This window comes from Mustela nivalis (assembly GCF_964662115.1).
Source record: "Mustela nivalis genome assembly, chromosome: 14".
In the NCBI taxonomy this organism is placed as follows: domain Eukaryota; kingdom Metazoa; phylum Chordata; class Mammalia; order Carnivora; family Mustelidae; genus Mustela; species Mustela nivalis.
This window is the reverse complement of record NC_139033.1, coordinates 86,926,925-86,954,336: the sequence shown is the minus strand read 5'-3', so window position 1 is coordinate 86,954,336 and position 27,412 is coordinate 86,926,925. Positions and strand designations below refer to the sequence as shown.

Genomic DNA, 27,412 nt, shown 5'->3' with positions numbered 1-27,412 from the left:
GTCAAATAAATAAATCACCTTTTAAAAAAATAAATAAATAAAATTTTTAAAAAATAAAATATTTTTTTAAAAAGAACTTCTAAAACTCAATTAAAAAAAAAATTAAAAACTGGGCAAAAAATGACCAGTCATTTCTCAAAAAAAAAAAAAAAAAAAGAAAAGAAAAGAAAATCATACAAATGGCTAATAAGATGCTCAACATCACTAGTCATTAGAGAAATGCACATCAAAACCACAATTAGATACCAACTTCACATCCATTAGAATGATTATAAATTTTTTTTTAAATGGAAAGTAACAAGTATTGGTAAGGATGTGGAAAACCTAGAATCCTTGTGCATTGCCAGTGGTAAGGTAAAATGGTACAGCCACTATGGAAACCAATTTGATAATTCCTCAGAAAGTTAAACACAGCTATGATATGATCCGGCAATATCACTCCTACATATACACCCAAAGGATCTGAAAGCAGAGACTCAGATATTTGTACACCAATGTTTATAGCAGCAGTATTTGCAATAGCCAGAAAGTGTATTTATAGATGAATGGATAAACAAAAGGTGATCCATCATATAGTGGAATATTATTCAGCTATGTAAAGGGGTGACGTATAGATACATGTTACATCATGTATAAACTTTAAAAACATTATGATAGGGGCATCTGGGTGGTTCAGTGGGTTAAAGCCTCTGCCTTTGGCTCAGGTCATGATCCCAGGGTCCTGGGATGGAGCCCCGCATCGAGCTCTCTGCTCAGTGGGGAGCCTGCTTCCCCTTCTCTCTCTCTCTGCCTGCCTCTCTGCCTACTTGTGATCTCTGTCTGTCAAATAAATAAATAAAATCTTAAAAAAACTTACTTACTTATGATAAGTAAATTACCCAGACACAAAAGGACAAATATTGTATGATGCCATGTGAAGTACCTAGAATGGCAAATTTACAAACAGAAAGTAGAATAGAGGCTACCAGAAGCCGGGAGGAGGGGAGATTGGGGAGTTGATGGGTACAAAGTTTCTGTCCCAGATGATGAAAAAGTTCTGGAAATAGTGGCAACTGTTGTTTAACATTGTGAATATACTTGATGTCACTGAATTATACACTTAAAAATGTTACGTATTTTTTATCACAATTTTTGAAAACAAAGTCAGTTCTCCCTCTCCCTCCTCCCCTCCCCATCACTTGCACTTTCTCTTCTCAAATAAATAAAATCTTTAAAAAATACATAAAAAATTAAAAGTTAGTTGATAACAAATATTGAGAAGAATATGTGTGGAGAAATCACAACCTTCATACTCTGCTGGTGGGAATGTGAAAAGATGCACCTTCTTTGGAAAACAATCTGGCAGTCTCTCAACAATTAACCATGGACTTAACACCATATATCCGAGCACTTCTACTTGTAGGCATATAACCAAGAGAAATGAAAGTGTATGTCCACACAAAAACGTGTACACAAGTGCTTATAGCATCATTGTTCATAAAATCCAAAAGGCACAAATGTCCATCAAATGACATAGACATGGTATGGATAAGCAAAATACGGTGCATCTGTACAATGGAATACTATTTGGCTATAAAAAGGAATGAAGTACTCATTCATGTTACAACACTGGTGAACCTTGGAAACTTTATGCTAAGTGAAAGAGCCCACTCACAAAAGATCACATATTGTATTATTCTAGTCGTAAGAAATATCCAGACCATCCATTTAAGCGATGGAGCCACCGAGGCACCCCTAATGTGTGGATTTTTGTAACTGGCTCTTTCACTTAGCATGTTTTCAAGATTCAACCATGTTGTAAGATCTATTGGTACTTCATTTCTTTTTATTTTATTTTAGGAGTGGAATTCCTGGCTTGTATGTTGACTGAATTGTTAATTGTTTGACGAACTGCCAGATGGCTGTACCGTTTTAGGTTCCCACCAGCAGTGCATGAGGGTTTTGATCTCTTCATATCTCATCAACACTTGTTATTATTTTTTTTATTATCATAATTACATCCATCCTAATGCCTATGAAGTGGTATCTCATTTAGCTTTGATTTGTATTTCTCTGATGACTAATAATGTTCAGCATCTTTTCCTGTGTTTATTAGCTATTTGAATATCTCCCTTGAAGAAGTGTCTATTCAGATCCATTTTTATTTTTTAATTTTTAAAGATTTTATTTATTTACTTGATAGAGAGAGACACAGTGAGAGAAGAAACACGGGCATGGGGAGTGGGAGAGGGAGAAGCAGGCTTCCCGCTTGAGCCAGGAGCCCTATGCGGGGCTCCATCCCAGGACCCTGGGATCATGACCTGAGCCAAGGGCAGATGCCTAATGACTGAGCCACCTGGTGCCCAAGATCTTTTCCATTTTTAAATTGCATTGTCTTTTTATTAAGCTGTAAGTGTTCTTTATATATATTCTAATATAATTCCTTAATCAGATATGTGATTTCTCCCATTCTGTGAGTTATCATTTCATTTTTTTGATGGAGTCCTTTGAAATATGAACGTTCTTGGAGCACCTGGGTGGCTCAGTGGGTTAAAGCCTCTGCCTTCGGCTCAGGTCATGATCCCAGGGTCCTAGGATTGAGCCCTGCAGCAGGTTCTCTCTGCTCTGCGGGGAGCCTGCTTCCTCCTCTCTCTGCCTGCCTCTCTGCCTACTTGTGATCTCTGTCTATCAAATAAATAAATAAAATCTTAAAAAAAAAAGAAATATGATCGTTCTTAATTTTGATGAAGTTAAATTTATCTAATTTTTCTTTTGTTGCTTATGTTTTTGATGTCATATCTAATAATCATTCACCCAAATCAAGGTCATGAAGATTTACACCTATGCTTTCTTCTAAGAGTTTTATAGTTTAAGACTCATTTTAAGTTTAAAGTTCATTTTTTTAAGATTTATTTTTATTTATTTATTTATTTATTTATTTATTTTTAAAGATTTTATTTATTTATTTGACAGAGAGAGATTACAAGTAGGCAGAGAGGCAGGCAGAGAGAGGAGGAAGCAGGCTCCCCGCTGAGCAGAGAGCCGGATGCGGGACTTGATCCCAGGACCCTGAGATCATGACCTGAGCCGAAGGCAGCGGCTTAACCCACTGAGCCACCCAGGCGCCCTTTTTTTTTTTTTTTAAGATTTTATTTAGATTTATTTGACAGAAATCACAAGTAGGCAGAGAGGCAGGCAGAGAAAGAAGGGAAGCAGGCTCCCCATTGAGCAGAGAGCCTGCTGCAGGGCTCAATCCTAGGACCCTGGGATCATGACCTGAGCCGAAAGCAGAGGCTTAACCCACTGAGCCACCTAGGCACTCCAAGATTCATTTTGAGTTAAGTTTTGTACAAGTTGTGAGGTAAGGATCCAACCTCATTCTTTTACCTGTGGCTATTCATTTGTCCATTGATTGATATTCGTAGTTAAATCAACCTTGTGTTGCTGGTCTGTATATCGCTAGATTCAATTTGCTAATATTTTGTTTAGGTTTTTGTACCTACATAGAGAGAGAATGGACTATTATTCTTTTTTTCTTATGTTCTTGTCAGGTTTTTGTTATCTTAAATGAAAGTGCCCTTCTCTTTTTCAGTTCTCTGGAAAGTGTAAGATTGGTGCTACATCTTCCTTAAAATTTGGAAGGGTTCATCTGCAAAGCTACATGAACAAGGAGGGAGATTCAATCTCAGATTGAATACATTTAATATATGTGGGGCACCTGGCTGACTCAGTCAGTGGGGCATGCAACTCTAGGTCTCGGGGTTGTGAGTTTGAGCCCCACTTGGGTGTAGAGAGTATTTAGAAATAAAATCTTTTTTAAAAAGCTTAAGAGATGTGGTTTTTGTTCAGGTTTTCTATTCCTGTGTTGGGTTTTTAATAAAGATTTTATTTATTTATTTGACAGACAGAGATCACAAGTAGGCAGAGAGGCAGGCAGAGAGAAAGGGGGAAGCAGGCTCCCTGCTGAGCAGAGAGCCCAATGTGGGGCTCAATCCCAGGACCCTGGGATCATGACCTGAGCTGAAGGCAGAGCCTTTAACCCACTGAGCCACACAGATGCCCTATTTTTTTTTTTTAAGATTTTATTTATTTGACAGACAGAGATCACAAGTAGGCAGAGAGAGGAGGAAGCAGGCTCCCCACTGAACAGAGAGCCTGATGCAGGGCTCAATCCTAGGACCCTGGGACCATGACCTGAGCCCAAGGCAGAAGCTTTAACCCACTGAGCCACCCAGGCATCCTCAGTTGCCCTATTCTTGTGTTGGTTTGATAAGTTGTCTTTTCTTCTAGGAATTTGTTCATTTTATCTAAAATTTCAGTTAATTGGCACAAACTTGTTCTTAACATTCTTTTTAAAAAGATTATTTATTTATTTATTTATTTGAGAAAGAGAGTGAGTGAGTGAGAGAGAGAAACCATGAACCGGGGCATGGGACACAGAGAGAGGGAGAAGCAGATTCCCTGCTGAGCAGAGAACCCAGTGTGGGGCTTGATCCCTGAACTACAGGATCATGACCTGAGCTGAAGGCAGATGCTTAACCTACTGAGCCACCCAGGTGCCCCCTAATATTATTTTGTATTCTTTCTCATGTTTATAGGATTTTTAGTGATGTACTCATGTTCTTTCCTGACATAGGTGAATTTTTGAAGAGTCTCTTTTGTTTTTCTTCTCTTGGTCAATCTAGAGGTTTAGTAATATTTTTTTCAAAGGACTCATTTAACTTTGACTATTTGATCTATTATACATTTGTTTTCTTATTTTATTAGTACCTACTTAACTGTATTTTTCTTCTACTTTCTTTGGGTTCAATGTGCTGTCCTTTTCTAAATTTCTCAGAATACTTAGAGGATTTGGTTTTCACCAATATTTTCTAATATATGCATTTTAGGCTATAACTTATTTCTAAGTAGAGCCTTAGCTATACATTCTATTTTGAGCTACCATGTTTTCAATATTACTCAGTTCAAAATACTTTTTTGAAAAACGATTTTATCTGTAAATAATCTCTACACCCAACTTGGGGCTTGAACTTACAACCCTGAGATCAAGAATCACATGCTCCACCCACTGAGCCAGTCAGGCAACCCCCAAATACTTTTTATTTTAAAAAATATATTTAAAAAATAATTGTTTTAAATTGAAGAATGATTCACACATTACATTAGTTTCAGGAGTACAGCACAGTGATTCAACAAGTCTATATGTATTAATCTCAATGTATTAAAGTACATTATGGGGGCTCCCGGCTGGCTCAGGAAAAGAAAGAAAGAAATGGATAACTGAATGGTTTGAGTAAAAGATAGTCCCAAATTTTAAAACATGCTCCCTGCCCATCAGCGCTTGAATTTGCTGGCCCTTCTTCAGCAAGGAAAAACAGCTGCTTCTATATCCGGAGGGGGAGAGGCAGCCAGTGCCTTTCTTTCAGAGACGCTGACAATGTATAAATAGATGTCATTCCAAAGGGATGTGAATGAGGCAGCCAAGCCAAATCTCTTCTCCACCAGGAAAATGCAACCTCCCAGGTCCGTAAGTGGCTCAGTTGGTTAAGCAATTGCCTGGGATCAAGTCCCGCATTGGGCACAGGGCTCAGCTGGGAGCCTGCTTCTTCCTCTTCCTTTACTGCTCCCCCTGCTTGTGTGCTCCAGCTCTCTCTCTCTGTCAAATAAATAAATAAAATCTTAAAAAAGAAAGAAAGGAAGGAAGAAAATGCAGCCTCCTTAGAAGACTCATATTAACTTAAGTTGCATTCAGCGATGATCCCCATCATAGCCTTAAGCACAGTGTCTGGCTCTAAGTAAATGTAGACAGCATGAAAGATGCTGGCCGTGCAAAACTCTCCAAAAGTTCTGTTCTGTCTCCAAACTGGGAAACCTAGAGCAGTACTGTAATTCTCACTGCTGGAGTCCCCCATCCCAACAATGGGAAATCTGGATAAATGGGGTTCTCCATAGTGTTGGGCCATGGCTGGAAACCAACTGTCCAACTAGTCATGTGACCCTGGTTAAAGGTCTTAAGCACCTTGAGTCTCGGTGACTTATCTGGACATGGGATATCACTAACTGCATGGGATTGTGAGGATGAAACGATATAGGACAATTTCAAAGCACCTGGTAGGTGTGAATTATCCAACAGCTGCTGCACATTGATTTCTTCTGAAATTTCTCTACTACCACTAGGGGGCAGAGGTGGCCTAGGATTTAAGAACGAATTTGCAATCCCCCTGAGATTTGATTTTTTTTCTTTTTCTTTCCTTTTCTCTTTCTTTCTCTCTCTCTCTCTCTCTCTCTCTCTCTCTCTTTCTTTCTTTCTAAGATTTTATTTTTAAGGGGCATCTGGGTGGCTCAGTCCTTAAGTGTCTGCCTTCGGCTCAGGTCATGATCCCAGGGTCCTGAGATGGAGCCCCGCATCCAGCTCCCTGCTCCAGGGAGAGTCTGGTTCTCCCTCTCCCTCTCTGGCTCCCCCTGCTTGTGCTGTCCCTCTGTGTCAAATAAATTAATTAAATCTTTTTTTTTTTTTAATTCTATTTTTAAGTAATCTCTGCACCCAATATGGGGCTCAAACTCACAACCGCTGGATCAAGAGTCACATGTTCCCCCAACTGAGCTAGCCAGCCAGGCACCCCTCATTTTTCAACTTTTAAAGATGTTTTGCAAACTGTGGATGGTGGTGGCCATAGTGCATTATAGCTTTTGTGAGTCCTAAACACTTCTGCCTTAATGGAACCCTTCCTCCATAAAAAATAAATAAATAAAAATTGCATTTTACAATTGTATTTATAGAAATACAAAGGAATCCAGGCCTCGTTCATTACTATAATTATATATTTTCCCCTATTTTAATAAATTAAAATTAGAACATTGCTGTGGGCCCCTAGCAACATCACAGTGCCTACATTTTTTTCTATTTTTGTGCCTAGTGATCAGGTTGGCCTAGGGTGGTAATGGAGAGGGTATGCCATCACTCCTGATAAAATGAGTGAAGCTTGGGCTTTGAGAATGTCAGAGTCCTCACTGGGCTTCCTGTAAGTGATGTGTACCAGCCAGCTAATGCTGACATAACAAAATACCACAGATGTGCTGGCTTAAACAACATAAACTAATTTTTTCCCAGTTCTGGAGGCCAGAAGTCCAAGATCACGTTATCAGTAGGTTTGACTTCTTCTGCTGCTTCTCTCCTTGGCTTATACAGATGGCTGCCTTCTCACAGTGTCCTCACATGGTCTTCTTTCCTCTGTGTGTGCAAATTCTTGGCATCCCTTTGTGTGTTTTTATAAGAAGAGATTCTTATAAAACACCTCTCAGATGGGATTAGAGCCCACCCTAACATCTCATTTTACCTTTCATCTTTTTTTTTTCTTTCTTTTTTTCTTTTTTAGTAACCTCTATACCCAACATGGGGCTCCAGTTCATAACCCAAGACTGAGTCGTATGCTCTACCCACTGAGCCAGCCCTAATAGTCTCATTTTAACTGAGTCACCTCTTTAAAGTTTCGTTTTAGGGGCGCCTGGGTGGCTCAGTGGGTTAAAGCCCCTGCTTTCAGCTCAGGTCATGATCCCAGGGTCCTGGGATCGAGCCCGAGTAGGGTTCTCTGCTCGGTGGGAAGCCGGCTTCTTCCTCACTCTCTGCCTGCTTCTCTGCCTACTTGTGATCTCTGTCTGTCAAATAAATAAATAATCTTTAAAAAAAAATAAAGTTTCATTTTATTTTTTTAAAAATTTATTTATTGGGCGCCTGGGTGGCTCAGTGGGTTAGGCCGCTGCCTTCGGCTCGGGTCATGATCTCAGAGTCCTGGGATCGAGTCCCACATTGGGCTCCCTGCTCAGCGGGGAGCCTGCTTCCCTCTCTCTCTCTCTCTCTCTGCCTGCCTCTCCCTCTACTTGTGATTTCTCTCTGTCAAATAAATAAATAAAATCTTTAAAAAAAAATTTATTTATTTGTTGGAGAGTAAGAGAGAGATATAACAAAAGAGAGAGCTGAGCAGGAGGGAGAGGAAGAAGCAGGCTCCCTGTTGACTTTATCCCAGGACCCTGGGATCATGATCTGACCTGAAGGCAGGTGCTTAACTGACTGAGCCACCCAGGTGCCCCTAAAGTCTAATTTTAACTGAGTCACCTCTTTAAATACAGTCACATCCTGAAGGCCCTGGGGGTTAGGACTTCAACATATGCACTCTGGGGGGAAGAGGCACAACTCAGTCCATAACACAGTGTGACCTTGAGCAGTTGGTTAATGTCTCAAAGTTTGTCCCTCCATCTATTAAAAATGGGGCCACATCGGTAACTGCTTATGCACATTATTGTATTCTGGAGTTGTTGGGCTAGCAGAAAGGGCTACTTAAGATGGCGAAAGTTCGGGGTGCCTGGGTGGCTCAGTGGGTTAAGCCGCTGCCTTTGGCTCGGGTCATGATCTCAGGGTCCTGGGATAGAGTCCCCCATCGGGCTCTCTGCTCAGCGGGGAGCCTGCTTCCCTCTCTCTCTCTCTGCCTGCCTCTCCATCTACTTGTGATTTCTCTCTGTCAAATAAATACATAAAACCTTTAAAAAAAAAAAAAAAATGGCGAAAGTTCCCACCACAGGACCTGAGCTCGGACAGGAGAACAAAGGCCCAAGCAGGAATCTGAGACCCTCCCGCCCCCGGCTCCAGTGGACCAATGGGACCCTGACGAGCAGGTGAAATATCCAAATAAGGGAAACTTGCCAAAAGACCCCTTAAAAGCCCCCTCCTCCCTGCCTTTGGCGCGACTTCCGCCACTCTGCTTTCCAGAGTTGTGGAACCTCCCCTGAGGGTGCCCACCTCCTCCCGGAACAACTTTCCTGGCTCCCCTTCTCCTGAGCCCTGAAACTTCGCCGGAGAGTGTTTTTAATAAATCTTGCCTTGCACCCACTTTGCCTGGTGTTGTGTTTATCTCGCCGGAAAAAACTTTACAGGAGTGATGAAAATGTTCCTGAATTAGGTAGAGATGACGGTCGTACAACATTGTGAATATACTAAATGCCACTAAATTGTTCACTTCAAATGGCTGGGTTTAACAACCAAAAAAACCAAACAACCCAATTTAAAAAGAGACAAAGCAGGTGCCTAGGTGTATCCATTGGTTAAGTGTTGGCCTTTGGCTCAGGTCATGATCCCAGGCTTCTGGGATTGAGCCCCATATCTGGCTCCCTGCTCAGCAGAGAGCCTGCCTCTCCCTCTCCCTCTGCCAGCCACTCTGCCTACTTGTGCTCTCTGTTTCTCTGTCAAATAAATAAATAAAATCTTTTAAAAAATTAAAAAATAAAAATGGACAAAGAATACCATCACTTTTAGGGGTTAATACTTCAACATATGAATTTTGGGGGATGCGTTCAGACCATAGCAGAAATGCATTGTTTTGCAAGATGTTACATTGGGAAACTGGCTTCCTCTGTATTATTTCTTGCAGAATGTGCATGTGAATCTACAATTATCTCAAAATTGAAATGTTTTATTTAAAAAATCTCATTCCAGGGGTGCCTGGCTGGCTCAGTCTCTTCATCTTAGGGTTGTGAGTTCGAGCCCCAAGTTGGGCATAGAGATCCTTAAAAAAAAAATAATAAAGATAAAGATTTTTTTTTTAATCTTTAAAGATTTCATTATTTATTAAAAAAAAAAAAATAGGGGCACCTGGGTGGCTCAGTGGGTTAAACCTCTGTCTTCTGCTCAGGTCATGATCTCAGGGTCCTGGGATCTAGCTCCGCATCCGGCTCTCTGCTCAGCAGGGAGCCTGCTTCCCCCTCTCTCTCTGCCTCTTTCTCTGCCTACTTGTGATCTCTCTGTGTCAAATAAATAAAATCTTTTAAGAAATAAATAAATAAATAAATAAATCTCATTCCGGATAGATTTGAGCCAGACTTCTGTCCCCTCATTCAAGCTACCTCTGGAATAAAACCTTTCCTTGATGCCTTAAGAAAAAAAATCTCATTCTGGCTGCTGTGTAGAGTTGGATTTTTGGGGGAGGAGGGTGAGAAAGAGTGGTTGTGAGTAGATGGCTCTTGTGCAAGTCTTTCGTTTTTTATTTTTATTTTATTTATTTATTTTAAGATTTTATTTATTTATTTGACAGAGATCACAAGTAGACAGGCGGGCAGAGAGAGAGGAGGAAGCAGGCTCCCCGCTGAGCAGAGCGCCCGATGCGGGGCTCGATTCCAGGACTCTGGGATCATGACCTGAGCCGAAGGCAGAGGCTTTAAACCACTGAGCCACCCAGGCGCCCCTTGTCTTTCGTTTTTTATTTTTTTATTTTAATTTTAATTTTTTTTTTTTGTATTTGACATTTAGAGATCACAAGTTGGCAGAGAGGCAGGCAGAGAGAGAGAGAGGAGGAAGCAGGCTTCCTGCTGAGCAGAGAGCCCGATGCGGGCCTTGATCCCAAGACCCTGAGATTATGACCTGAGCCGAAGGCAGAGGCTTTAACCCACTGAGCCACCCAGGCACCCTGTCTTTCGTTTTTTAAAAAGGTCATGTGACTTTCTAAGATTCACGGGGTCAGTGAATGAAATGGCTGGGCAATTACACCCAGATTGTCCAAAAATTTTCCAGGATGACTTTTTATGAATCCTATGCCTTCCAAAGAATACTGAGACAATGGGGGTTCTGAAGGGTAACAATAGACTCTGTTGCTGGTAACTGAATCCGGAGCTAAGGTTGGGGGGGAGGTGAGGAATGCCAAAGGCATTTAACCCCATTCAGCAAACACAAGTTTTGTTACACTGTTGTGGGAACTTCAATATCTGATTGATTTGCAGCATACAGTCCTGAGAAGAAATTCCAAGGGTTCCTGCTGAGATTTTCATTTTTGTGACTTTGAAGCTAGGGCAAAAACTTGTTTGGTGAAGCAGATTTTTTTTTTTTTTTTTTTTTTTTTGTGCTGTTCATAAGATTACTTCTCAGGTAGAGCAAGATTTTGGCTATTTCTGCCCATGATTGTTATCAATTTTGTTTTCTTACACTCTGTGGTAGGTTGAATTTTTACCCATTTGTGCCAGTTCTTTATACTTCCCTGTATTACACTCATGTTCTTTCCCTTGTGGCTTTATGATTGATTCGTCCTACTATGGGTAGAATATTTTCCCCTGCTCTGTTGATACTAAGGTTGGCCATATGATTTGCTTTGGTCAACGGAGCATGGAATGATGTGAGGAGAGCACAGAGGCTTTCACCATTTGTGTGGTTTGGCTTGGCTCTCTTGCTCTGGAAAGCTATTGGTGCAAGGAATGTGAGAAATACTTGGACCAGACTAAAACCTAAACTACAACCAAACCCTGCTGACTTGGAGTCTGAAGCAGATCCACTGAGCCGAGCCCACTCTAGATCAGCCAAAGCACAGTTGACCTATACAGATCCAAGAGCAGAATAGTAGGGGGACCTGGTGGCTTAGTGGGTTAAAGCAGAGGACCCAGACCATTCCTGCTCTTTTCCAATAGACTGCACCATCTGTCTGAATCCCTACTGATGCAGAAATTCTCCAGTTATGCTTCGATGATGGTCTACTCTATAGCAAGGGAGAGCAATGACCCATATCTACTTATATCAATCTGAGTTCGTCTCCAAAATAAAACGTCATTTGAAAATAACCAAGACGCTAAATGACACATACTCAGACAATTGGTGCACTTTAAAAAGAAAATAACATTGAGTGTGCCTAGGTGGCTTAATTGGTTAGGTGACTGCCTTTGGCTCAGGTCATGACCCTGGAGTCCTGGCATCGAGTCCTGCACTTGACTCCCTGCTGAGCTTCTCCCTCTGCTCCTCACCCCTCTCATGCTCTCTCTTTCTCCCTCTCTTAAACAAATAATATCTTAAAAAAGAAAAAAATTACAGGGCGCCTGTGTAGCTCAGTCGGTTAGGCATCGGACTCTTGATCTTAGTTCAGGTCTTGTTCTCAGGGTTGTGAGTTCGGCTTCCACATTGGGCTCCATTCTGGCTGTGGTGCCTATTCAAGAATAAAAAAATAGGGGCACTGTGGCTCAGTGGGTTAAAGCCTCTGCCTTCGGGTCATGATCCCAGGGTCCTGGGATCGAGCCCTAAATAGGGATCTCTGCTCATTCGGGAGCCTGCTTCCCTTCCTCTTTCGCTGCCTGCTTGTGGTCTCTGTCTGTCAAATAAATAAATAAAATCTATAAGTAAATAAAATTTATAAAAAAATAAAAACAATAAAGCCAAAATACATATCCTTTCTTCCTGTGAATGCTGGCAAGTAAGCACTGTTCAAGTTTCTCCTCCTGCTGGCATGTTGAAGTCAGTCTCCCAAAGATTCTGAGCAGCTACAGAGTTCTTCATGGGAGCTTTCAAACAGCTGATGAGTCTGAGGAGCCATTTTGAGCAATGCAGAAAGCTCACGGACTATGTGGTGTAATGAGCGAGCCAAACACTAAGTGCTTCAGGGGGCAGGTGGATTGGAGAGTTGTGGAACCAAAGAGAAGATTCTCAAAGACCTGGTGCCCACTTACCTATGGAAAAAGATTTTTTGTTGGTGACATTAGAGAAGACACTGAAGAACATCACTTAAGAGATTATTCTGAACACTATGGGGAAATTGAAGTCATTGAAATCATGGCTGACTGAGGCGGTGCCAGGAAGAGAGTTTTTGCTTTTGGGATCTTTGATGACCATGACAAAAACTGTCGTGGTCAAACTGTCATTCAGAAATACCACACTATGGGGTGCCTGGGTAGTTTAGTCGGTTAAGTTTCTGCCTTCAGCTCAGGTCATGATCCCAGGGTCCTGATATTGAGCCCCACATAAGGCTCCCTGCTCAGCGGGGAGCCTGATTCTCCTTCTACCTCCGCTTGCTGCTCTGCCTACCGGCACTCTCTATATCTCTCTGTCAGAAAAGTAAAATCTTTTTTTTTTTAAGATTTTATTTATTTATTTGACACAGAGAGATCACAGTTAGGCAGAGAGGCAGGGAGAGAGAGAGAGAAAGAGAGAGGAGGAAGAGGAGGAAGCAGTGAGCAGAGAGCCCAATGCGGGGCGATCCCAGGACCCTCGCATGACCTGAGCCGAAGGCAGAGGCTTTAACCCACTGAGCCACCCAGGTGCCCCAGAAAAATAAAATCTTAAAAAAAGAAAGAAAGAAAGACCTGCTATGAATGGCCACAACTGTGAAGTGAGGAAAGCTCTATCTAGCAGGAGATGGGTAGTGCTTTGTCCAACCAAAGAGGTTGAAGTGACTCTGGAAACATTGGTGGTGGTCATGGAAATGGTTTTGATGGGAATGACAACTTTGGTCATGGAATAGCTAGTGGCTGAGGTGATTTTGGTGGCTGCCATAGCAGTGGTTGCATATGGTGGCAGTGAGGAGGCTGTAATGGATTTGGTAATAATGGAAGCCACTATGGAGGTGGCAGAAGCTATGATGATTCTGGCAATTACAACAATCACTCTTCAAAATCTGGATCCATGAAAGGAAAACACTTTGGAGGCAGAAGCTCTGGGCCTTGTGATGTTGGAGGCCAATACTCTGCCAAACCACAAAACCAAGCTGGTGATGGCAGTGGCAGAAGGTTTCAATTACTGCCAAGAAATAAAGCTTAGAGAGAGAGGAGAGCCAGAGAAGGAACAGGGAAGCTACAATAGATTTATTTGTGAAACCCCCCAAACACCATGGTGGCAGAACCTAACTGCTACAAAGAAGACAAGTTTTGGGGCACCTGTCTGGCTCAGTCAGTGAAGCATCTGCCTTCAGCTCAGGTCATGATCTCAGGGTCTTGGGGTCGAGCCTCACATCAGGCTCTCAGCTCGGCGAGGAGCCTCCTTCTCCCTTTCCCTCTGCTAGCTGCTCCCCTGCTTGTGCGCTCTCCCTGTGTCAAATAAATAAATAAAATCTAAAAAAAAAAAAAAAGGGTAAGTTTTAGATAATATTCATGTGTATGGACAAAAAACATAAGGACTGTATTTGTGACTAATTTTATAATAGAGGTTTTTCTGTTTGTTTCTGTCGGTAAAAAGTTGAAGCATTCCAATAAAGTCTTTTTTTTTTTTTTTAAGATTTTATTTATTTATTTGAGAGAGAGAGACAGAGATAGCCATAGAGAGCAGGAGCTGGGGAGGAGAAGCAGGCTCCCCACTAAGCTGGGATCCTGATGTAGGACTGGATCCCAGGACCCTGGGATCATGACCTGAGCTGAAGGCAGAAACTTAACCGACTAAACTGTTAGGGTCTGTAATCAAAGGAGCGAGACTGATACAAAGCGAAGGTCAGGCAAAGCTTCATTGAGAATCAAACTGAATGGTCAGGGCCGTCTCTTGCAAAGAGGCGACCCCTCCCCGCCTCACAGACTAACTTTTATAGAGGTAGTTTAGCCGGGCTATACATGCCAATGAGATTGCAATACACAGAGAAAACTGCGCAGTCACGCTAGGTCTGCCACACACAGAAAAAACTGCTAGGTAACACACGGGTGGCCAATTGAATTTCAATTTACCCTAGTAGATGTAGGTGCCCCCTAGTAGATATCAGTGCCCCACTGATTGGATGTCTTCACCTGGCTTGACCCGCCCTTTTATCTAGACTTTGCAAGTAAGTTCCTCTGGGAGAGGTGGGGTCAATCTAAGTTCACTATGTAAACACAAAATGACTCCCTCTGGCCAAGCAGGCCCTTAGACAAACCACCCAGGCCCCCTCCCCCAATAAAGAGTCTTAATATAGATTTTCTTTTTGCATTCATACTTTTCATTGCTAAATGTAATCATCTGATCATGATGCTGAATAAATGTGTCTTAAAGCCAATACAGAGGCACTTAGCGGTCTCAGTTGGAAGAGCATGTGACTCTTGTCATGAACTCAAGCTCCACACTGGGCATAGAGCTTACTAAACAAAATAATATAAAAACAATATTGTAAGTTGCTTATATATAGAGAGAGAGACAGGAGTTAGGGGACTGAAGGACAAATACTAGCCTTCTGACAGTGGCTGTCTCTAAGGAGTGGAGCAGGGATATAATAGGGACTGATCATCTCTTTGGACTTTGGTGATATCCATAATGGTTTATTTCTTTTAGACATGACGGGAAGCAATTTGAAAAATACTAACCCTTGTTAATTCTGGATGGTTGAAATATGGGTGCTTATTATGTTCTTTTTTTTTTTCCCCTGCAACTTTTATATTTCTTAAAAAAAAAAATCTTTTTCTCTCCCCACAGCACTCCTACCTATATCCTAAAACTTGCCAGTCTGCCTCCTCTCAGTTCCTGACCCATGTGTCTCTCTCCCCTATCTGTCCATGACCTTCCAGAGGACTGGCTATTTTGTGTCCTATGGTGCTCAGGCAAGCCATGATACATTGATCTGTTCAATAAGCAGTTATTGAGCATGTGTGTGTCAGGGATGTGCAAGGGGCTGAAGATGGCAAACAAGACCTGCTCTCCTGAAGCTCACAGGGGAGGGGGATCCTGGGGAGTGAGCAGGCAGCTCAGAGGGTGGGGGAGTATATGCACTGAGGAAGCATGTAAGAGGGGTGCCTACCAGGCAGTGGTGGGGACAGGGCCGGAAGGGGCTGGGGGAAACCTTCAGAGATCTGAAGTACAGGCAGTTCAACGAAGGGGTGGAGAAAGAATATTTCCCGCCAATGTGACAGCTTTCCTGCAAAAGCTTCAAGGGAAGAGAGAGCATGGAGGATCTGAGACACTAGAAGAAATTCAGGGTGCTGATTCAAGGGGGAATGAGGCTGGAGAGGAAGATGTGGGCAGAAATGCTGATTTTGATAACACAGCCTCACAGCAGGAGGAGGCCCGTGGTCCTCATCTACAAAATGGGGATTACAATGATTTACTCCAAGTTGCTGTGAGAATTCAAGGAGAACATAAGCACAAAATGCTTGGCCCTTGGGCAGGGCTCAGTAAATGGCAGTTATTATCTTTATTTGGGTATGAGGACAAAGCCATGAAGAGATATTAAGAGGTGGTTCTGACAAGGGCAAAATTGTGTTTCACAAAGATGGCAGCAGTAGGGGAAGGCAGCCAGACTCATCAACTGCTGCAGTGCTTTGGGAATTTACCTCTCTGTTTGCACTATTTCAGGAACCATTTCACCATCTTCAAGAGTCTGAGATTAAAAATGCAAAAGAATGGGGTGCCGGAGTGGCTCAGTCAGTCAAGTGTCTGCCTTCAGTTCAGGTCGTGATATCAGAGTCCTGGGATCGGGCCCCATATCAGGCTTTCTGCACAGCGGGGAGTCTGATTCTGCCTTTCCCTCTGCCTTCTCCCTGTTTGTGTTCTCTCAAATAAATAAATCTTTTTAAAAAATGCAAAATAAAAAGGAGAAAAATTCCCGAGGATTCCTGTGCATGGGATTTTCTGCCTTCCAGCACACCACACTTATGTCCTTGGGCCAGGGATGCAGTCTCCAAGTTGGGGTTGCAGGTACCACCTCCCAGATAGGTGACCCCACTGCCTGCTGCCTCCGCAATGGGTAACTCAACTGGCCCCTCCCCGCTTATGAGCTACAGTCAATCAGAAGGCGTGAGACCAGCTGTAGGTGTGGCTGCAGCCGGAGCTGGGCAGAGCTGGGCAGAGCTGGGCATCAGAAGAGTTGACCAGGGGCACCTGGGTGGCTCAGTCAGTTAAGCATCTGCCTTGGGTTCAGGTCATGATCCCAGGATCCTGGGGTGGAGTCCCACAGAGGGCTCCCTGCTCAGTGGAGTCCGCTTTTCCTTCTCTGCCTGCCACTGCCCGTGCTTGTGCGCTCGGTCAAATAAATAAAATCTTAACCAAAAAAAAAAAAAAAAAAAAAAAAGAAAGAAAAAAGAAAAGAAATGGAAAGGTGACCAGTTCTACCCTTTGTATCTGGGTAGCCACAGGCTGGGTCCCTTGAAGAGTCACTGAAGGGAAGAATTACGGGACTTTCACATAGCCAGAGTCAGGGGGTTGAAAAGGACTTCACCAGGTCCGCGCCACAAGAAGTTCTGTGAAAGCAGCCTATTCGTTCACCATGACATGTTTACGCAGCTCCTCCCATAATACGTGAGGGGCTGTTTAAGGTGCCAGGAGAGCCTAGGGTGAATAAAACAAAGTTCCTGACCTCAAGGAGCTTACCTTACAGGAATGAATATGTACAAAGTTGTAAGTGCTGCAGAGTATAAAGTACATAACGGTGATGCAGAATGGGTGGGGATACACCTTTAGGAAGGGTGATCTGGGAAGGCAAAGATCTGAGAGAACATATAGAAACATGGGAGAACATTCTGGGCCCTGGAGACAGCAAATCAAGTGAATGTATCATACAGTGGGAGCATGCTGTTCAAGGAACTGCAAAAGGTCTGTATGTAAGTTCTATTCAAACTGCTTCTATCTCCTCAGTGTACAGGGAGAAGACACTGGAAGTGTAAGATGTTATGACTCATCCATGACCTTTGGAAGTTGCTTAAAAATTAGAATTTTCCAATCCCATTTACAATTGCATCCAAAACCATAAGATACCTAGGAATAAACCTAACCAAAGAGACACAGAATCTATACTCAGAAAACTATAAAGTACTCATGAAAGAAATTGAGGAAGACACAAAGAAATGGAAAAATGTTCCATGCTCCTGGATTGGAAGAATAAATATTGTGAAAATGTCTATACTACCTAAAGCAATCTACACATTTAATGCAATTCCTACCAAAGTACCATCCATCTTTTTCAAAGAAATGGAACAAATAATGCTAAAATTTATATGGAACCAAAAAAGACCTCGAATAGCCAAAGGGATATTTTAAAAGAAAGCCAACGTTGGTGGCATCACAATTCCGGACTTCAAGCTCTATTACAAAGCTGTCATCATCAAGACAGCATGGTACTGGCACAAAAACAGACACATAGATCAATGGAACAGAACAGAGAGCCCAGAAATAGACCCTCAAATCTATGGTCAACTCATCTTCGACAAAGCAGGAAAGAATGTCCAATGGAAAAAAGACAGCCTCTTCAATAAATGGTGCTGGGAAAATTGGACAGCCACATGCAGAAAAATAAAATTGGACCATTTCCTTACACCACACACAAAAATAGACTCAAAATGGATGAAGGACCTCAATGTGCGAAAGGAATCCATCAAAATCCTTGAGGAGAACACAGGCAGGAACCTCTTCGACCTCTGCCGCAGCAACATCTTCCTAGGAACAACGCAAAAGGCAAGGGAAGCAAGGGCAAAAATGAACTATTGGGATTTCATCAAGATCAAAAGCTTTTGCACAGCAAAGGAAACAGTTAACAAAATCAAAAGACAACTGACAGAATGGGAGAAGATATTTGCAAACGACATATCAGATAAAGGACTAGTGTCCAGAATCTATAAAGAACTTCGCAAACTCAACACCCAAAGAACAAATAATCCAATCAAGAAATGGGCAGAGGACATGAACAGACATTTCTGCAAAGAAGACATCCAGATGGCCAACAGACACATGAAAAAGTGCTCCATATCACTCAGCATCAGGGAAATACAAATCAAAACCACAATGAGATATCACCTCACACCAGTCAGAATGGCTAAAATCAACAAGTCAGGAAATGACAGATGCTGGCGAGGATGTGGAGAAAGGGGAACCCTCCTACATTGTTGGTGGGAATGCAAGCTGGTGCAGCCACTCTGGAAAACATCATGGAGGTTCCTGAGAATGTTGAAAATAGAACTGCCCTATGACCCAGCAATTGCACTATTGGGTATTTACCATAAAGATACAAATGTAGTGATCCAAAGGGGCACATGCACCCGAATGTTTATAGCAGCAATGTCCACAATAGCCAAACTATGGAAAGAACCTAGATGTCCATCAACAGATGAATGGATCAAGAAGATGTGGTATATATACACAATGGAATACTATGCAGCCATCAAAAGAAATGAAATCTTGCCATTTGCGACAACATGGATGGAACTAGAGCGAATCATGCTTAGCGAAATAAGTCAAGCAGAGAAAGACAACTATCATATGATCTCCCTGATATGAGGAAGTGGTGATGCAACATGGAGGCTTAAGTGGATAGGAGAAGAATAAATGAAACAAGATGGGATTGGGAGGGAGACATACCATAAGTGACTCTTAATCTCACAAAACAAACTGAGGGTTGCTGGGGGGAGGGGGTTTGGGAGAAGGGGGTGGGATTATGGACATTGGGGAGGGTATGTGCTTTGGTGAGTGCTGTGAAGTGTGTAAACCTGGTGATTCACAGACCTGTACCCCTGGGGATAAAAATATATGTTTATAAAAAATAAAAAATTAAAAAAAAATTAGAATTTTCTGGAGCACCTGCATGGTTCAGTAGGTTGGGCCTTTGCCTTTGGCTCAGGTCATGGTCTCAGGGTCCTGGGATCAAGCCTCACATTGGGAATCTCTGCTCAGCAGGGAGCCTGCTTCCCCCTGCCCTCTGCCTGCCTCTCTGCCTATTTGCGGTCTCTGTGTCAAATAAATAAATAAATAAAAAATCTTAACAAAAATAAGAATTTTCTATAACACTTCTTGAGAAAAGTCCCAGAAGCAACTGCAGAGATGAGGTGTCTGTCACGGCAATAGGGCAGGACATCACAGAGGATTCTTAATCAGCATGGACCAGTCCTTATTCTCAGGAGGCCCTACCAACCCAAGATTCTGTAATGGGATTTGCTAAAGAAAGAACACTTAATAGATGATTAGTCTCTCCCTTCTAAACAAAGAAAATGTGTAGGAGAGTACTCTTCTCAAGTAATTGTGAAAACTAACAGAAGCACAGCTGCCAGGCAGAATGTTCCCCAAATGTAAAAGACTACATGGATGGAATTATGTTGTAGAAGCCCAAGAATTAGAAAAAGCCAAGAAGGGACACTGGGCACTACTTTTCCTCTGGACAGAGGAAGAACAACCTCAGAAATCATGCTTCTCTCTGGGACGTGTCGGTGTGTTAGAGAGCCATGTTTTCAGTCATTTGCTAGCTGCCATTGGTGGAAAGAGGGAGCTGAGAATGGAGGGCTCGCAGCCTAACTCATGGATGGATAGGAGGATGCGAAAAAAGGGAAGACCCTTTTTACAGTAAATGAATGAACTTATTTATACTCTTATACTCTATCTAGTTTCATTAGCAAGTCAAGCTCTTACCTAAATAGGCTAGTATTGGAAACATATCTGCTTTCTTGCCCCTCTGCCAAATGAGAAAGTAAGGTGCACTATTTAAAAATCATACCTAGGGTTAAGCCTCTGCCTTTGGCTCAGTTCATGAACCCGGGGTCCTGGGATCGAGCCTCGCATCGGGCTCTCTGCTCCCTCTCTGCCTGCCTCTCTGCCTATTTGTGATATCTGTCAAATAAATAAAATCTTTAATAAATTAATAAATAAAAACATACCTAATGAGTGCTGTGAATTGTGTAAGACTGACAATTCACACACCTGCACCCTGAAGCAAATAATACATTATATATATATATATATATATATATAATTTTTTTTTCCTTTAAGGATTTTAGTTATTTATTTGACAGACAGAGATCACAAGTAGGCAGAGAGGCAGGCAGAGAGGCAGGGGGAAGCAGGCTCCCCGCTGAGCAGAGAGCCCGATGCGGGGCTCAATCGGAGGACCCTGAGATAATGACCCAAGCGGAAGGCAGAGGCTTAACCCACGCAGCCACCCAGGCGCCCCCCCCCTTTTAAAATACATTATATATTAATTAAAAAACCCATCACACCTAAAATACTGCTCAGCAGTATTTTACCCCACATGGTATGACTCAGATCTGAATGAGTCTCAGTGGTTTCCAAATACCAAATTCTCTCACAAGATAATTTACCACTGAGTAAATTTTATTTTATTTTATTTAAGACTTTTTTACTTACTTCAGACAGAAAGAGTGAGAATGAACTCAAGGAGGGAGGGGCAGAGGGAGAGAGAAAGAAGTAGACTACTGGCTAAGCACAGGGCCTGATGCAGGGTTTGAGCCCACCACCCCAAGATCATGATCCAAGCCAAAACCAAGAGTCGGACGCTCAACCAGTTGTGCCACCCAGGTGTCCCCCACTGAATAAAATTTCAAAGGTTCACTGCAGGATCAGAAGGTCACACAAAGCAAGAGTCCTTGGGGCAGTCTTCAGAAAATAGTGAAACCTCATGACACTAGAGGTAAAATTTTAATCTATTACCAACCTGTAAGAATAAAATAAGAGGGGTGCCTGGCAGTCTCAGCCGGTAGAACATGTGATTCTATATCTTGGGGTTTGAAGTGTGAGCCTAAAGCTGGGTATAGAGATTACTAAAAAAAAAAAAAATTTTTTTAAGATTTTATTTATTTTGGGAGAGCGAGTGAGCAGAGGCAGAGGGAGAAAGAGCATCTCAAGCATACTCCATGCTGAGCATAGAGCCCCACGTGGGGTTTGATCTCACAACCCTGAAATCATGACCCAAGCCAAAAATCAAGAGTCAGACACTTAACCAACTGAGCCACCCAAGTGTCCCCCCCTCTTTTTGTTTTTTTTTCAAAAGGATGAAATAACAGCCTTGAGAGTTATTTGAAAGGTTTTCAAAAAAAATTTTATTTTCATAAATTAACACACATAACAGTGGGAATTTTAGAGTCACAAACTACCAAACAGAAAAGGAACTGCAGGGGCATCTTGTATGCCAATGTTACCAAAAATGTACAAATTTCACTTAACTATTGACCATGATAATATATAAACACTTCAGGCAGCTATTTACTGGCCCAGACCAGCCCAAGGAGATGCTGAGGCCTCTCTCCAGGAATTCAAATCCAATTCAGCACCAGGGAGGGGCTCATGAAGACACACAATGAACAAGCTTCAAATCTGAGAATATGCTGTGCTAGATGGAGGGCTTTATGGGGACCCTCACTTTATAATCAAATTAGCAATTGCTGCTCAATTTGTGGTTAAATGGTAATATGAAACTTTGATTTTTGTAAAACTAAGCCTTCCTCCAAAATCAGCTGTTTACATTAAGAAGTGCAGTTGTGGTAAGGCACCCTTCCCGTGGATAAATCCAGGAAAGGCTATTCCATACCTCTGGCCAATTATTTAGACTTTGGATACAGCCACCCACAATGTGGTGTTTAAGAGGTCCTTTCCATGATACTAGGGGAAAAGCTTCCAGAAACAAAACAAAACAAAACAAAACATAACAAAACAAGGGAATTAAAGAAAGCACCAACTGGGTACTTCTCCCTCGGGTGGTGGGAGAAAAGTATCACTGACTAAAAGTTGGTCTTTCGCAGATCTTACTATACATGGAATTATGAGATGGAATCCCAGCCTGGGGACGGAGCGCTGGCTGTGCGTTCCATTAGGCTATGCCAATGCCTTGGCTCTGCTGCCTTAGTCCCACACACTCCACAGGCTCTCAGTCTGGCGGGCAGGGAGTGAACCCTGGGGGGAGGGATCATGCCCAGATGGTAGGAACTGGAATTTACCTCAGGTTGGCTCTGGTGCCCACGCGAAAGACCCTTTCAGGCAAAACTGTGACAAAGTGTCATGATTTTCACAGCTCGTGAAGGAGCGCTGAGTTTGGGGATTCACAGCATGAGTTTCTAAGCTCTTCAGGCTCCAAGTAAGGCAAACGCTACATGTCTTTCCATTGTACCTCCCTCAGCTGTAGCTCTTAGAGTAAGGTCACTAAGAAAAAGTGGACATAATATGCTTGAATAGGTGATGAGGTACATTTAAACGAATGGAGAAACGAAGCTGGAAAGGTGACCAAAAGAGAAGGGGAAAGTGGGTGGGGAGCAGATGAGAGGAAAATGTAGCTATAAACTGAAAAATGGGGAAAACAAAAACAAAAACAAAAACCCAAAAAACAAAACAACAACCCATCTTTGAAGTTTCAGTGAAAAGCTGATGGGCAGAACCCTGATTGGACCTGAGATTTCTCCTCTCTTTCCTGTATTAAAAATACTAAACCTCTGAAGTTGAGTTATAGCTGAGTAAATCATAGTTAATTGTAACTTCCCACCACTTGGGGTAGGAAGTCCCCAGACTCAGAAGTTGTATCAGCCTCCAACCCAGGAGACCTCCAGTAGCTCTGGACAGGTGGTGTGCTAGCAGCCGACTAATGCCTCCCATTGCAGGCAGCTTCCACAGGCTCTGAGGACCACAGAAAGCATTGAAGCTGGACAGGCCAATGATGAAAATGGATGCTAAGACAGGTTGGCTGAGTGTGGTTAGAAGTTGATGTGTCGACTTCAGGCAAGCAATTTCAAGTTTGCAATGGGGGCCCCTTCTTAATTTTGGAGCAGGGGAAAGCCCCTAGTCCGGGGTCAGGCCAAGATTTTCAAGGATAGGCAGGGCTGCCTCAGAGCTGCTTCTCTCCCACACGGCCAGGACAAGGAGAGAGCCCAGGCCTCACTTCCTCCATCCCTCCAGTGTTCCAAAGAGCCAGGAGCTCTTCCAAGTGCCATGCCTATAAAGGGCAAACTTGAAATTGTGTTTCTGTAATGGTGGTGATGCCACAGCTGTGCCCACTCAACTTCAGTCTGGTGGATGACATGGCTGCCACATTACTAACTGGTCTACACTGGCAATGGAGCTGGCAAACAGGGCTCTGTTGAGTTGCTGGGAGTTTGCACGCTGTCCAGCAGCACTCCCTAAAAACATCTGTCGGAGGATACAATGGATTACTAATCCCACTCCTTTAGGCAAAAAGACAGAGAGAAGCATTTAGTGTCTAAGGACCTTGTCCCAGGAAGGGAGAGGTACTGAGGTGAAACACAGGTTGTGTCTATACAGTCTGGGCAAAGCAGATGTAGAACGACAGAATCTGGTTCACATCATTTAGAGCCAGTGTGGAAGTGTGGCCCTCTTCTAATGCTATTTGGCCAAGGCCTTAGAAGCCTCCGTGGGTCACCAGGTATGTATCTCACTTACTAAATGCTATGTCTGAGGCAGCGGGCCTAGAAGATAGACGTGGCACATTTTTTTTTCTTGCTCAAGTCAGTTCTTCTGCTCCAGTGCGGCATAGACTGTCAACCTGCAAAGGAAAGGCACATAGAGACCCCCCGCCCCCATCCCATCTCCCCACCCACTCACAAATGGGGAGACAAAGGAACCCTAGGAGACAACACTCCAGGACGGCACCACTCACTCTTCTCTAACAGACTGGCTTTGAAAATATCTCTGGAGTTCTGACAGTCTCTAGGGGCGGATGCTTCCCAGCAGAGGCTCCTAGGAGAACGGAAAGAGGTGACCAGTGTCCTGAGGCTGGGTGTCGCATCTCACTCACCAGCCAAGGAATGTTAATTCTCTGAACTTTTGTTTTGAGAGCAAGAGAGAAAGAAAGATATAACACAAGGGAAGGAGGTAGGGGGAAGCAGGGCAAGGGCACACAGGAGTTAAGTGGAAAAGGAAAGACACCTCTGGGCCTGGCTGACCCACAGAGTGTCCTTCTAAGCCACGGACTCCTGCAGGTCCATATAAAGGACTCTGCTAACTCTGGCACTCCACAAAATTTCCAGTAGGTTTGACACAGCCCCCAATACGATGGTGTCCTCAGAGAGGGCTGGTGGTGGAATTTCATGATCCAACCACAAGGATGCATCACTGGGTCTGAACCATGCCCTGTCTCACTCCCCACTTCTGGAACACACTCTGGGTTGACCTTTATCACAGCCTGAGCTGTTATGCCCAACTTTGTTCTATACTACCACTTCAGATAAAACCCATTAAGACCACACCCAATATTCCTATTTTTTTAAATGGCTGGGAGGAAAACCTGCTCTTACTTCCATCATTAAAATAAACACATCAACTTAACAAGCAAGAATGAGAACCCAGATGAAAAAGTACTCCCTCTAATGAGTTACACTGGAAGGTAGAGATGGGGAAGGGGCTGCTTGAAACACGTGATGGAAAAATGTCTCTCCATTGTCCCAAACCATGCACTGATACACTGGGTCAAATGCCTGTCATATATTCTGAAGATGTGTATTGTCTTTCTCCTTGATGTCTTAAAAATTTTGTTTTAAAATCACATTTAAAGGCTCCAAACATGCAGCAATAATACAAAAAAAAAAAAAAAAAAAAAAAGGAAAACAAATGAAAATAATCAACACCACAACATTAAAAAGTGCAACTTACGTCGAATGGGGCCTGGACGGGCTCCTCTGGCACTAGTGACCCACAGTCACAGAGGGGAGAAAATGATGGGGGAAAAAGCCACACACACACATACACACACACACACGCACATGGTTCTAGGCAGACAGACTCAGAGGATTAGGAAACACAACAGCTCATCTTTCCTCAACTACCAAAATGAGCTGGTGTGACCACACAGGACAGGACGCCAGGTCCCCCTCCCTAGCCCATGTCTCTAAATAATCTTGGTCTAGCACCACCGTAAACAATGCAGAACTTTCACATGGACGTGCAAATGCTGTGAGTCCTTGGAATCCTAGTGTTACTGAAGGTGTGCTGTGTCCTCCTCCTGAGGATGGCAAGTGGCGGGGGAGGAGGCCAGATGTCATTCAGGACCATTTCTAGGATAAAGGGAGCATTCCTGAGGTTCAATACTCAGCAGTAGAAGTAGAGGACCCTCTTTCACCATTTCCTAAAAAGGTTGCACCTTAAAATAGGTAAAAATCCATGGACTGCATCTTGAGTAGTTTGGGTGGTAGGGCAAAATTAGGCAACCTCTTCCAAGGAGCCTGGAAAACCTAAAATCAAGACCCCCAAACTGAATTGCTTCTCAACAACCAGATGGTCGCTCCTGATCCTCCTCTTCCTTGGCAAAAAATGTCTCCAATTCCATTAGTTTCTGTATCAACAGAGCATCGAGCTCCCGACTCTGCAGAGCTGCCTTCTGCGCCCTGGTAAAGCTGCCTGCCACCTTGACCTTACCACGAGCTCTCCTCTTTCGTGGGACGGTAAAATCCTGAAATTCTAGAACTCGTTTTCTCTTCTGTTGGCTGATTGAGATTAGCGTACCATTTCGTTCCTTAGGTTCCTCAAAGATGGTCTCCAAACACCTGAGAGCAAAGCACAAAAAACAATCAACATGCTGACTCATGTGGCGCGTCTCCTGGGCCACCAACCCTTCTGGTTAACTGGGGCTAAAACAACTAACAACTACTTACTCAACTCTGGCCAATATTTCTCTTTTTTGTATGAAAAAATATATATATGGGTATGTAATATATGAACACATAGTGAAAAAACTGCAGCTGGACAAAAGGGTAAAGAATAAAAGGCCAGCCCTTGCCAGCAACACCAGTAAATTTTTTTGTGTATCCTCCCAAAAGTCATTCAATGCACAGACATACATAAATAAGCATTTATTATCAGAGGTGAGCTCTTTTACATAAAATGCCAGAGTAAACATTTTAAAATTAGTAAGCCACATAGGACTCTACTACATACTCTTCTTTTTGTTTTTAAATAACTCTTTAAAAACGTAGAAACCAAAAAAAAAAAACAAAACAAAACAAAACAAAAAAAAAAACAAAACAACACCCAAAAATGTAGAAACCATTCTTTGCTCATAGACTATAGAAAAGAAAAGAAACAGGCCATTGGCTGAATTTGGCCTGTAGCCTGCTGACCCATGACATTTATCTTCCACTTTGAGTTTTTTCCCTCTTACTCAAATGGTAGCAAATTACATACACTATCTTATGCACTGTGCCTCTCTGACTTGCTAATAACTTTTTTTTTTTTTAAAGAAGGACTTTTTTTTTTTTTTTTTAAAGATTTTATTTATTTATTTGACAGACAGAGATCACAAGTAGGCAGAGAGGCAGGCAGAGAGTGAGAGAGAGGAGGAATCAGGCTCCCCACGGAGCAGAGAGCCCAATGTGGGGCTCGATCCCAGGACCCTGGGATCACGACCCGAGCCGAAGGCAGAGGCTTTAACCCACTGAGCCACCCAGGCGCCCCCCCCCTTTTTTTTTTTTAAAGATTTTTTATTTATTTATTTGACAGAGAGAGATCACAGGTAGGTAGAGAGACTGGCAGAGAGAGAGAGAGAGAGAGAGTGAAGCAGGCTCCCTGCTGAGCAGAGAGCCCGATGTGGGACTAGATCCCAGGACCCTGAGATTGTGACCTGAGCCGAAGGCAGCGGCTTAACCCACTGAGCCACCCAGGCACCCCATAACTTTTTTTCTTAAAGAAATATTTTATCTATTTGACGAAGAGAGACAGAGAGCACAAGCAGGGTGAGCAGCAGAGGGAGAGGGAGAAGCAGCCTCCTCACTGAGCAGCTCGATCCCAAGCTGGGATCCCAAGCTCGATCGATCTGGGATCATGACCCAAGCCAAAGGCAGATGCTTAACCAACTGAGCCACCGAGGAGCCCGATTCATCTTTTTTTTTTTTTTAAATAATTTTTTATTTTTAAATTAACATACAATGTATTATTAGCCCCAGGGGTACAGGTCTGTGAATCACCAAGTTTACACACTTCACAGAACTCACCATAGCACATACCTTCCCCAATGTCCATAACCCAACCACCCTCTCCCTA

General features: G+C 42.9%; 1 protein-coding gene across 13 annotated transcripts in view; it reads right to left on the bottom strand.

Annotated features, from left to right (window-relative positions):
• Positions 1-21,453: 21,453 nt before the first annotated feature.
• Positions 21,454-27,412, bottom strand: part of PRR14L (proline rich 14 like) — a 62,389-nt gene continuing 56,430 nt past the window's right edge. For all 13 annotated transcript variants that reach the window (XM_082697805.1, XM_082697799.1, XM_082697801.1 and 10 more), the window contains one exon: positions 21,454-25,920. In XM_082697805.1, the coding sequence (XP_082553931.1) occupies positions 25,641-25,920 (280 nt within the window). In that variant the 3' untranslated portion in view covers positions 21,454-25,640. The remainder of the gene's footprint in view (positions 25,921-27,412) is intronic.